Source organism: Peromyscus californicus, unplaced genomic scaffold (assembly GCF_007827085.1).
Source record: "Peromyscus californicus insignis strain IS unplaced genomic scaffold, ASM782708v3 Scaffold_9__1_contigs__length_137607984, whole genome shotgun sequence".
NCBI classification, from domain to species: Eukaryota; Metazoa; Chordata; class Mammalia; order Rodentia; family Cricetidae; genus Peromyscus; species Peromyscus californicus.
This window is the reverse complement of record NW_026294617.1, coordinates 91,486,663-91,499,883: the sequence shown is the minus strand read 5'-3', so window position 1 is coordinate 91,499,883 and position 13,221 is coordinate 91,486,663. Positions and strand designations below refer to the sequence as shown.

The window sequence follows — 13,221 nt, the reverse complement described above, 5'->3', positions numbered from 1 at the left end:
GAATATACTAAAAAAGGAATATATTCAATGTGTATATGCAGTCATGCACATATATGTAGAAAGCTGTGTATGTTTACAACATAGATATACATGATTATAGAGTATCAGATACACACACACACACACACACACACACATATATATATATATATATATATATATATATATATATATATATATAAATTTTTGTGTATGTAGATGATACATATTTGGGAAGTATGTAAGTGTCAGTTTTCAGTAAAAGGAAACTTACTTTTATACAGTCAAATCATATTTAGTAAAAGAAGGATCAAACTCTAAAAACCAATAACTACATACAAAGGATGCAATTCAAACTCTCAATTAAAGTGATTTGAAAAATAAATAACAATATTGAGGACTGTGGGAGATACATCACTGGGTAAAGTGCTTGCCAAGGAAACATCAGGATTTGAGTTCAAATATCTAGGTCCCACACAAATGCCTGGCTAGCATGTCAGTTACTGGCCTGTAATTCCAGAACGCTGGAGGAGGCAGAGACAGAATCCCTAGGTCAAGCTGGCTAGAGAAACTAGTTCAAAATATAAGATGGAGAGAGACTGAGAAATATACCTGACACCAACATTTGCCTGTCCTACTCATTCACTGCTACACATGTGCATGCAGCAGGCACATACACCGTACAAGCACACACGCATGTGACTACAGATACATAAATGCACACATTGCTCACATACACATTCAATAAAAATAAACAATCATTTTCATCAAACTAAATATCTGAAATTATGCAGATGAGATTTTTAAAAATGAATATCTACAGGAATAGCAAGAATGAATGTCTTGAATTTAAGTTGGAAAAACCGAGTCTACTCTAACTGTTCCTGTGCATTTGGGACTTGACAACAAAAGGGGCCTACTTATCATGTTGCAGATAAACTCTTTATAAATTCTAAATAAATTTTTATCCCCATTTATACATGTCTGAAAAGTTATGCAGAATGCTGCACAACTGTGAATTTGTAGGATTCTCATCATCTCCCCCAACAGAAGAAAGGTAGCATGTTAAGTGGAAGAATAAACTAAATTAAGTCCACGTGCTGCACGGTCGCAATGTGACAACCCTTCTTCACTTACCCGATCACCAGGGTCACCGGGGGGCCCAGAAGGGCCTTGTTGACCTGGAGGACCCATCAGACCCTGCAGAGCAACAAACCAGGATTAGAAGCAACTTCCTGCCTCATTAGTATTCAAGTAAAGGCATTCCCCTAAAAATCAAAGGGTGCTTCACTTCTATTTTATAAATATACCCTTGACTCCCAAACAACTGCCCTATTTAGCTTCCTGTGAAAACACAACATATAGGAAATGGTTCTGCATCCAGCACAACTACTCCTCTATGAGGCTGAGCTCAGGGTGGAGGCAGATGCCAAGGGAAACAGGAAGGGAGCATGCCGATGAAAGTTGCTGTTGTGGAGGCTGGTCCCCAGCTCCTCCTGAAGAAATGGCTATTCATAAGATTAGACCTCAAAAATGTGGCTGTGAAGTGGGACAAGCAAGCATTTAGCTGGTCAGCATTTTAACATTTTGTCTTGGCCGTCACTTAAAAGCATCCATGTCATATATTCATACGACATTAATTTCATATCTTATACAGGCACATACACATGTACACAAATATAATGCATAAAGAAAGGAAAAAATTCAAAATTTATTTTCAGCCCTGTGAGTAGTATCATTTTTACAGACAAATGAAAAATAGGTCAAGTCTACCAAATCCTAAACTTGACAGTTTTCCTCTATAAATCAAATCAATTTAAAATATAAACAATACAGCTGTGTGCCAGTAATCCTATATTCAATAATTTTAAAAATCAAGATCACAAATCATTTACATACCGCTGGTCCTGCTGGCCCAGGTGGTCCTTCAACAAGCATTCCCTATAACAAAAAAAAGCCATGCAACCTTTAGCCTTTCCACTGACTATAAGAGCATACTACATATTATGGTTTTTAAAGTAAATACTAAATTCATATTATATAAACCCCTTAAAATATGTTTGTGTGGGAAAACGAAATCATATAAAATGACAGAAGACATAAATCTTGCCATTAGAGAACCTATGAGCAAATTGAAAGTGAGGTAAAGAGAGAAATAACGTTAGGAAGGAGAAAGAATATGTTAGAGAAAGAATCTGCCAAGTGCTTCTGTAGAGAGTGCAGCAAAGATGTCTGACCAACCTCTTCCCAAGCACTTAGACAATTTCTAACAAAACAAATAAAAAAATTAAAACAAAACCAAAAACAGAAGCTCCATAAATATTTGCTATGTTCATGAATAAATGAAAGGAAATGATACCTAAATACTTTAATTCCAGAAAACTATACTTCTCTGTATCTTAAGTGAACAGTTAAACATACAACTTCCATTTCTTATGCATTGCTTTTCTCAAGTTGCTGGTTAACGAAAACTATGATTTTTAAAATTGTTTCTAGAAAATATGTATCCCTTAACAATACCTTGAGAGTTCAGATAATTAATACACATAGAAAGAGCAATACGTTGGGGTGATATACACATAACTCCACATAATCGTACATGTAAACAATGATTTTTTTGGGGGGAACATTCTGGTCCTGAAACTTTAAACAAAAACAACATACGGGCCGGGCGGTGGTGGCGCACGCCTTTAATCCCAGCACTCGGGAGGCAGAGCCAGGCGGATCTCTGTGAGTTCGAGGCCAGCCTGGGCTACCAAGTGAGTCCCAGGAAAGGCGCAAAGCTACACAGAGAAACCCTGTCTCGAAAAAAACAAAAAAACAAAAAACAAAAAAAAAAAAAAAAAAAAAAAAAAAACCAACATACGTACTGACACATTCAACATTGTCCTCCTTAACACTCTTGTCCACCTCCCTCGCCACAAATTTCTCTCTCAAGTCCACATCTATCCTGTGTATTTTATTATTGCATAGTATACTTGGATGAGATACAAAAAATATCTATGTCAGATACAAAAAATATCTATGTCAGATAGTACATTTCTAATAAAGTAATTATATAAATTATACAGTAAAATCATAGACTGAAGTTGAAAGATCTAAAGTCATTATCTTTCCACCACCAAACATTTTTAACTAGAGAAAAATATATGTAAACTCAGATTTGTAAAATAAGAGAATTGGACCAGAACAATGTCAGCCACTTCAAATTCCAAAACTCTATAAATGCATGTTATTTTTTATTTTACTGAAAATTTGCTTTCCAGAAAAGTCATTGCCCACTCACCTATTTGTGTTAAATTAGAACATATTTTCATTGAAAATGCATGAACATACATGATGAGTCAAGGTGAGGGTAGTTCATGAATTAGACAACTGTAGTAAGCTTTAAAACATATTGAACGCACTTACAGGTTCAACCACAGCTGGTTCCCCCTTCTGCCCTTTCTCTCCATATGCACCATGGCCATTTATCTGTTAAGTGGAAAATTAAAAATGGTCAAAATACCTTTGAATAGATGAAGCGTTTTTCAATTTTTTAACAAAAGAATCATTTAACCATCTAGATACATTTGAAGCAAACTTGTAAAATGTGACCATTTTACAAAAGAAACATTAAGAATGTCAATACCAACAAATACACACGAACACTGTTCAAGTGAGAACAAACCATCACTTCTTTAAATTGTCACAGAAAGTTAAATGCATTTGTAGCCTCAAAAGTGCTCTAACACATAAGAACTGTCACCAAATCAAATGCAGAAAATAGTCCAAACCAGAAAATTAGAGCTAATAGTCCGAAAAACAAGAGAATTATATATTTATCAATGATGAGAAATTTAGGGTACAAGTCAATGTACAATACTTTAAAATGAAGACTACAGTGACAGTCCAGGACACAGTCGCTGCCAACTCCCACTAGAAGAATTTATCACGGCTGTCTAGGCATGGTCAGTACTCACAACGAACATAAGAACTCAACTTCGTTTTAAACCTGAAAACACATGAGAATGAACACAGAAACATCCCCGAGACACACGCAGGGCACAGAGCCTCATGCTGACTTACGCTTGTTTCTGTGAAATCAGTTTCTGCTGGAACACCTGGGCCAAATTCTTCATTAGGGGACGTTGTAGTCCGTTCTTCATATTCCTTGTATTCATAAAAATCATATTCGCCTAAATCTCCATCTACCAGCAGATCAGAGTCCCTGCCGTCTATTCCTTTGTTTCCATATAGAATATCCTCAGAAATGTTTCTCTGGACATCATAATCCTCTCCAGTTAGATATTCTTCAGTAAAACCTTCTTCAACTGGATTTGGCTATTCATTTAATTTGCAGGGAATTGGAGAACATGAAGTTTACTGTTAGCAAAGCAAGGCAAGCATCTGTAACTACAGTTTAATGGCATGTGATGGGAAGAGAGCTTACTACTCAAGCAAGACCAGAGCCAGAAAGAGGCTGTTCAGTACCACTGAAAGCAATATACTTGTACATACACTGCTATGTACAAAGAAATATTGCTTTCAAAGCACCTTTCCCCATCAACTGCAAATATTCACATGGAGTCAACATATGCTTTTACTGTCGCTTAAGAAAACTTGTTCCTCATTGAGGCATTACTTTATAGCGTAAGATCGGAACAAATAAATTAAGCATATAGTTGAATATTTGCTTAGTTTTCACATATTATTAGATAATATAGTAAAACATAATTGTTACAAAAACAAATCTTGTAATTAGATATTCAATCAGTTAAATGTTAGCACCAATATCTGAAAATTATTCTTTGCATTAACTATTCAGTGTTGTGTACATAAGGAAGTGTCGTTATCATGCCTTATGATTGTAATCAAGTTAAAATTAAAGAATGCACATTTAAAAATTTGTTCTCAAAGGCAAACTGAATACAGATAGTAGAGAAATATGGACTAAATAAGTATCACTATAGAAAATTATGTGAATGAAAACACATGTTGTCATTACTATAACATTACTGTATTTGATATAAAAAGTTCAAAATCATAAAATATTACTCTTAAATATGGAACACATACTTCTGCAAAGAAGTTTCATCTCACCTACGCTGCAATTATGTTCTTAGCACTGAAGTAAAAGACCAGAATGAAATTATATAAGAAAGTCAACATCTTGAGCTGTTGTAACATCTCATAAGACATAAAGTTAAAATCTATTCATACCCTGAATATGAAATTTAAGAGGACGTAATCAAACCTACCTACATGGAACACTTTCATGGAAAACAATCAAATGTTTAAACTATATTACTTTAATCATAACTGAATGTAATATCGTAAAATTTTTAAAATGTAAATAGCATTAAAATCTAAGACCACATTTGCTAAAATGCTTGCTGTCATCAGAATGGATGATGATTGCTACCATGCAATAAAATGCTAATTGTATCAGTTGTTGATACAATTCTCACATCAGAGGATTCTTCTCCTGGAAGGATCATGCCATGAATACTCTTTATAAAATGTTACAAAAGCTTGCTCAGCTGTAGGAGCAATAAAGAAAATGATAGCAGCCATTTAAGTTTGACGATTATGGAATTTGCATGAAGCAAAGTGTCATGCAAATTCTGATGTGACATCAACTGTAAATGCAAAGTGTCTTGTAATTATAAACTAATGACTCTGTTTCTCTAAGAATGACAACTCAAGGGTCTCAGTGACTGGGATGTTTCTCCAAGGAAATTCGTCAAAATACATTATGTATTTTGAAAGCCACACTACGATTATTGCTGCCTAAGTGGATTACCTCATTCGATCCTGATAAGCGCCTAGGAGACTGTGTCTGGTAAGTTTCCATTGTTCCATAGTTGTAGTCTTGAAAATCATCCACAATATTTGCCTGATGATAAATTCAGAAGAAAGAGGGTTAGGAAACTTGTAAAGTAACCTCAAGTAGGTGAAAATCATGATTTAACTGAGTTAGAGTGTTAGCCAAATTGGAATTGGTCTAATTGGGTTAAGACTAAGACTCATCAGAGATCTTCCATCTCATCTAGGACAGATCTTGATTGCTTTTTCTGGCTACCTGGACCCCTAGTTTGGCTTTGGCTGTTGCTTGGTAACGTTTCTTCTTCTTGGATGCGTGTTTTTCAGATTTGGGGGATGTGAACTTTTTAGAGTTTTTCTTTGAGTTAGTGGCCAATGTCCTCTTCTTCTTTGTGTGATTGGATTTCTTTTTCTGTAAAATGTCATGAAAGATGGAATGGAAAACATGTAGTGAGAAAGAAAACAAGGAGCACGGACAAAAGGGAGGACGAACAAACATAAAAATGGTCGGCAATCCTCAAGGCAGCCTCTGTCAAATAAAAGCCATTATTAATTCGCAGAAGTGAATGACAGGTGTGAGGTGAGTCTGAGGGATGACAAAGAGTGAGACACCACATACAACAGACAGTGGGTTTTACCTCTGTTTGGGCTACTGTTTCTTCAGTGACAGTGGGTGTCTCTGTTATACTCTCAATTTCTTTATAGTCTGTTTCCCCATAATCATAGTCATACTCGATTATATCCTCAGGTGCATACTACGTCACAAAGGAAGAAATATTGGGCAATTTGGTTAGTTGCAAGTAATATTATTAACAGAGTGGAGATCATCTGCTTAACCTTTACTCAAAGTAAATGTTAAGAGAGATCTGGCATTAAACACAAATATTATTCTATTGTATATAGAATCTAATAACATCAGTGTTATCGAGCAAGCTTTCTAAGAACAGAAAAAGTAGTTAGGGCTGTGAAACAAATAAAAGTTTTGAATAAGGATTCAAACTTTTATTAAATATTAATTCACAGGTAGGATTTATGGTTTGGGACATGGTTGTTAAGTATCCACTTTAATTTTGATTTGTAAAAATCTGCTGTGAAACGTCTCCCTATAAAAATAGTCATTTTTCTGGGGCTGCGGCTAAGTGGACAAGCACTCAACAGGCACTCGCTTCTATCACAAGCATGCTGAAAAATAAGATAAAAAGGACAGCCTTTTCAATAAATAATATGATGAAAAATAAAGACATGAAGAACAGTCTCATGAAAATATGAGAGGATATTCACATCTATCATGGGAAAATGGAAAAAATGCATGAAATATATAGAACTATAATTGGAAAATATAGACTTAAAATGTATTCCCAATTCTCTCATTTTCTCAAAACCAGTGATTCTCAAATTTGCTAAGGCTTAGACCTTTAATACAGTTCCTCATGTTGTGGTGACCCCCAAACATAAAATTATTTCGTTGATAATTCATAACTGTAATTTTGGTAGTTATGAATCATAATGTAAATATCAGTGTTTTCCAATGATCTTAGGCAACCCCTCTGAAAGAATCATTTGACCCCTAAAGCGGTATAACCTGCACGTTGAGAACTACTGTTCTAAACTAAAATCTAAATGAACACAAGAACTACTGAAGTATTACTTTCAAAATTAGGTATATCTTAATTAATAAATCATTTCCATCATTGTTACTGTTTTTCTTCTGAGTTTAGTGACTAATGCTTACAATATTAAATTACAATCTTAAAATATTTGAACTGAATACACAATGTTATAACTTAGATATTTCTGCATTAAAAAGTTAATTAGGGACCAAGTATATTTTTGAGGTCAACCACAACCTATCTATGGAATAATGAGGATAGTGTGTTCCCTTACAAAGCTATCTTCATGAAGATTTTAATTTTTGTTTTTAATTAAGATAACTACACTAAGACTATATAGTGTAAAAAAATTAAGAACTAAACTCAGTATCTAAATCCCCAAATATATACCTACAAAAGTACAGGACAACATCTATGTAATTCCCCAGATACTGTAATTGTTAAAATTATACTAGTTCCCTTTCTAGCATCTCTTGGCTTCTCAGTGAATCCTTTTTAATCTGCCAGGAGAGTAACTAATGACTGTAAACCTTTTGGAAAATTGTGGTCATAGTACCCTCTACTAAGTTCCAGTAGATAAAGTAATATAAATGAATGCAGTTTCAGAGACAGACTATGAGGCATGTCTAAACTGATCCTGTAGCAACTGTGCACACCTGGCATTTAGGGACTTTCCCTCAGCCTTTGTGAATGTTTGTAGATGATGTAGCCAAAGGCAATAGTAAAATATAAACACAAAAATATCTTTAGTGCTTTATGAGTGTCAAAATATCAATTTGATAAAAATTAATACAGATTATTTAGAATTTGGTACAATACAAAGCTGCATATAGACAACAGATTAAAATATTTTTTGCAACTTTATAAGTTAAATAAAATATCTACAACTGCTAGGAATTTTCTGTCTCTGTCTCTCCATCTATATATATATGTATTGAAAGTCTATGTATATATAGAAAGTATATATGAATACATATATGCATGGAAAGTCTCTCTCTATAGTCTATATATAAAGCATATAGAGAGAATATACTTATATAGAAAGTATATATATCTAAATAAATATATATATTGAAGTCTATATATATCAAAAGTATATATATACTTTAAATACATAAATATATACTTTATATATAGATTTTCCATGTATATATGTATATATATACTTCCTATGTATACATAGATTTTCCATATATATATATATATATATATATATGAGAGAGAGAGAGAGACTCCTCTTGACAAATCTGGCCTCAAACATGCTGTGCACCCAAATAACCTTGAACTCTTGATATTCCTGCCTCCACCATGCAAGTGCTAGGTTAGGCATGGAACCACTAAGTCAGAATTTAATGTAAGCATTAAGTAAGAACAATGTACCAAAGGGTAATGCTTCTGTAGCTACCAGCACTCGTGTGGGAATAAGAAATATTGAGTGTCTATAACTACTCATAGCTGGCTTGAAATAAAATATGAAAAACAAGAAATATTTGCAGGTTATTTTACTGTTTACAGTTTTAAATGCAATCAAATTATACATTATAAACTACTAAAAGAAATATTTAAAAAAAAAAACATTGGAAATCCAGTTTTAAATGTGAACAATAAAAGAACATTTTGGCTAAATTCTGGGATTTGAAGATGCATTTGTAAATGTATGTCAGTGTTTATCAAAGTAATAAATTTTATGTCACATTTCTTCTGGTAGAAGAAATGTCTTCCAATCTTCATAATTCTCTCTACTCCTGGATCTTTCTGCAGATTAAGAACTGCCAGTATGCTCACAGGTGAAGTGAAGGAATTGGTAAGTGTACTTCCTCAGGCAGTGGGCCACATCTTTCTCAGTGGATTACTCGAGAGTGAATCAAAAGGACTGTTCCTTATAATCTCATTATTTCACTCTCTGCCTAGTCACTGCTAAAAAAAAACAATTATACCTATATGATTCTTTGTCTACATGAAGCTGTATGGCATACTTTGGAGAATACTTTTCACTTCTCACTAAAGAATTTTGAAATACCCTGAAAATGACTGTAGAGAAGTACCAATTGTAATCAATGAAATGAAACCCTGAAATCCTGAGAGGGGAAAATAAAATAGATTTTACATGCAGAATGGGGATGGGAAAGTGGGTATAGAAGCAAGGGGGTCAGTTGTGTAGAGAGACATGCTGTGGGATGTTCTGTATGTCAAATCTGTTGCTCTGATTGGCCAATAAATAAAACACTGATTGGCCAGTGGCCAGGCAGGAAGTATAGGCGAGACTAACAGAGAGAAAAATAGAGAGAACAGGAAGGCGGAAGGACACTGCCAGCCACCGACATAACAAGCAGCATGTGAAGATGCCAGTAAGCCACAAGCCACGTGGCAAGGTATAGATTTATGAAAATGGATTAATTTAAGCTATAAGAACAGTTAGCAAGAAGCCTGCCACAGCCATACAGTTTGTAAGCAATATAAGTCTCTGTGTTTACTTGGGTGGGTCTGATCGGCTGTGGGACTGGCAGGGGGACAGAGATTTGTCCTTACTGTGGGCCAGGCAGGAAAACTCTAGCTACAGAGACAGAATGGAGGAAGAGAGTGAGGGGAGGGATGGATGGAATTGGGGGACATTTGAGTGCTGGCTTGGAAACCTAGTGCAGTGGAAGCCTCCTAGAATGTATGAAGGTGATCCTAATAAGGACTCCTAGTAGTGGGGAATACAGAGTCTCAGCTGGCCATCTCTTGTATCCAGGTGAGGCTTCCAGTTGCAGGACTGTCAGCATTCAATTGAGTTGTCGACCATGGGGGTCCCACGGTAATCCCCAAACAACCCAGGCTACTGCAAAGACAATAGCTGAAAATGAACAGTGAGGCTCCCAAAGTAGCTGAGGACAACACCCATACAATTCATTGAACATGAAGTGGTCAAGCTGGTGCCTGCATTAGAGCCTTCACCCTTATGTTCTGGTCTCCTTGATACTGGAGGGTATTCTCCAGGCTACACCAAGGAGAAGTATGGATACCAACTCAGCCACAAAACTTTTGACCTACAATCTGTCCTGCCTATAGAATATGCTAGGGCAATAGTGGAACAGAACAAGTGGAAGGGGCCAGTCAGTGTCTGGTTTGATCCAGTCCATGGGAGGAAGCTCACATCAGGGACTGCTCTGGGGACCAAGAAGCAGAGACTAAGCAGTCCAGGGACTGAGGATAAAACCAACAACTATTGGTCTCAAAAATAAAAACAAACAAATAGTATCAGTAAAATGACTCCCAATGACATTCTGCTATCCCCATAGATCAGTGCCTTATTCAGTCATCATTAGAGAGATGGGAACAGATACAGAGACCCACAGCCAGACATTATGTAGAAAGAGACTCTAAATGGGAGGTTAAAATTAGGTCCCTCCCCTTGGAGCTTTGGTAATCCTCATAAGAGGAGGTTGGAGGGATTATGGGAGACAGAAGGGATGAAGGACATTAACACTGGGATAACAAGGCCCTCTGAGTCAACTAAGCAAGATCCATTTGAGCTCACGAGACTCAGGCAGCAAGCACACGGCCTACACAGGACAGCACCAGGTCCTTGGGGTATATACTCTGTGTGTGATTTTTAGCTGGATGTTTGTGAGACTCTTGGCTGTGAGAACAACTGGGTCCCTGACTCTTATGTCTGCTCTTGGGACTCTTTTCCTCTTGATGGGTTGCTGTGTTTAACTTCAATACGAAAGTTTTGCTTCATCTTGTTGTATTTTATTTTCTCATGTTTGGTTGTTATCTCTTAGAGACCTACTCCTTTCTAATGAGAGATGGAAGGGGAGTGGATCCAAAGAGGAGGGGAAGTGGGAAGGAACTGGAAGGAGCAGAGGGCTGGGAAACTATCACAGGGATGTACTGTATGAGACGAAAATCTATGTTCAATAAAAGAAAGCAAATGACAGGCAAAAAAACAATATGATGTGGCAGATAAATTAAACTTTACTCCATGAATACTCCAGGAGAAATTTAGAACTGGGTTGAAGATAAGTTTTCTGAAATTTTTCTTTCCTCACATTATTGTTTAGAAGAGAAAAAAAATAGGGCAACCATAAAAACCTGTGCCTTGATGAGAACTGTCATTGATAACGGATACTAACAAAAAGATGGTGGGAGACATCCATGTTAGGAAGCCACGTTTCTCTAATATTCATTCATAAAAATCATCTTTTGCTCTGCTTCACCTTCCATTTTAGTCATTAAAGGAAAGAATGAAAATTGCTTCTTCTTTACAGGTGAGTATGATACATTAAGGAAGAATCATACAAGCCCAGTGGTGGTGGCACACGCTTTTAATCCCAGCACTTGGGAGGCAGAGGCAGTCAGATCTCTGTGAGTTCGAAGCTAGCCTGGTCTACAGAGAAAGTTACAGGACAGCCAGGACTGTTCCACAGAGAAATCTTGTCTCGAAAAACCAAATTAAAAAAAAAAATACAGAACTCAGAACTTTAATATCTAATTTCTTTAAGTCAAGAGGATAATTTAACACAGTAAGAATATCCCAAAGAGACATATTCTCAATACCATTTATGGTGTTAAATCCACTGCTGAATGAAGGTGTTAGCCCTGAATGGAAATCTGTCTACAGAGTACATCTCTCCTCATTCCATGATGAGGATGTAACTGTGGCAAATACACACACAACTGAATTTAGAATGGATTAGATGTGTTACTTAAAGAAAAGAGAAGACTTAGAAAAAAATAAATATTTGAGTTAGCTTACCTATGTAAATTCACAAAGTAATTAATAGAATATTAAGCAATGTTCTGACCCAAGTTCCACATTACACTTTATGTTTAGACTTGAGAAGATAATATTGCTTTGATATTTTTTAGGCAGACTACCTGAAAATTAACTAGGAAAATACACATTCAGTATATAATGACATTTAATGGCTACCATTTAAAATTATAATAAAAACTGCTTACATTTTTTAGGACTAATATAGAACATTTATTACATTCAATGGTATAGTTTGGATCCAATAGTATCAATGTAGCTAATTAGGGGGAGTAAGAGTAATTCCTCCTGAAAAAAATTAAAGTAAAAGTTTTCATTGTGACACATTAGTGTAGAAGCTAGTAACAATTGTCAATCACTACTCCACAGAACACCCGCTTCTCTTCTTCCATTAAGCAGGGTCACTTATTTGCTATAAGAAACAGATTTTATTTTACTTATAAAAGTGGCAAAGACCAAATAAACATCATTAGTTTTGAACACAGAACTAGTGACACACTTTTGACCTACAAGCTATAAAAACCTAAAACTAACCTAGTGGTTTTCCTCCATGGAAACCACCAAAAATAAATTTAGCAAGTCATAAAGAAATAAAAGAATAAGGCACTTGAAAATAGTAAAACAAAATATTCAAGCAATTTTTCTTAGCTCTTTCATATCGGCCTTGTCACTGGCTTCTTAAGACTTTACCCTGCTTTTAAAAAAAAATGATACTAATGTTAACTTGTGGAAAAGACTGGGACAACAGAATTCACTGGGATACATTACAAACTACAGTAATATCAAATTTTTGCAACTTTGAATTATAAAAATCAACAAGTTTTGTATCAGTTATAATAATAAAACAAATATAATGTCCATTTATTCTGAGTAGTTAAAATTCAAGAGGTTGCATCTAATAGTGTAGTTTTTTTTTAAAATAAGATACACACTACTTGAGTTATTTTTAAAATAGAATTGTGTTCTCAAAATTCAAATCCCCTTTTATAATTTGAATCTCTCAATTTTAAGAAAATAAATGTGAAAAGATAGTTTTCTCAGAAAATAGCACACTAATTGATATCCAGT

General features: G+C 35.3%; 1 protein-coding gene across 2 annotated transcripts in view; it reads right to left on the bottom strand.

Annotated features, from left to right (window-relative positions):
* Col11a1 (collagen type XI alpha 1 chain) overlaps positions 1-13,221 on the bottom strand; it is a 199,630-nt gene that overhangs the window by 124,050 nt on the left and 62,359 nt on the right. For both annotated transcript variants that reach the window (XM_052730954.1, XM_052730953.1), the window contains 6 exons: positions 6,423-6,539; positions 5,765-5,857; positions 4,048-4,302; positions 3,391-3,453; positions 1,879-1,920; positions 1,117-1,179 (listed from right to left, as the gene is read on the bottom strand). In XM_052730954.1, coding sequence (XP_052586914.1) covers positions 1,117-1,179; positions 1,879-1,920; positions 3,391-3,453; positions 4,048-4,302; positions 5,765-5,857; positions 6,423-6,539 — 633 coding nt within the window. The remainder of the gene's footprint in view (positions 1-1,116; positions 1,180-1,878; positions 1,921-3,390; positions 3,454-4,047; positions 4,303-5,764; positions 5,858-6,422; positions 6,540-13,221) is intronic.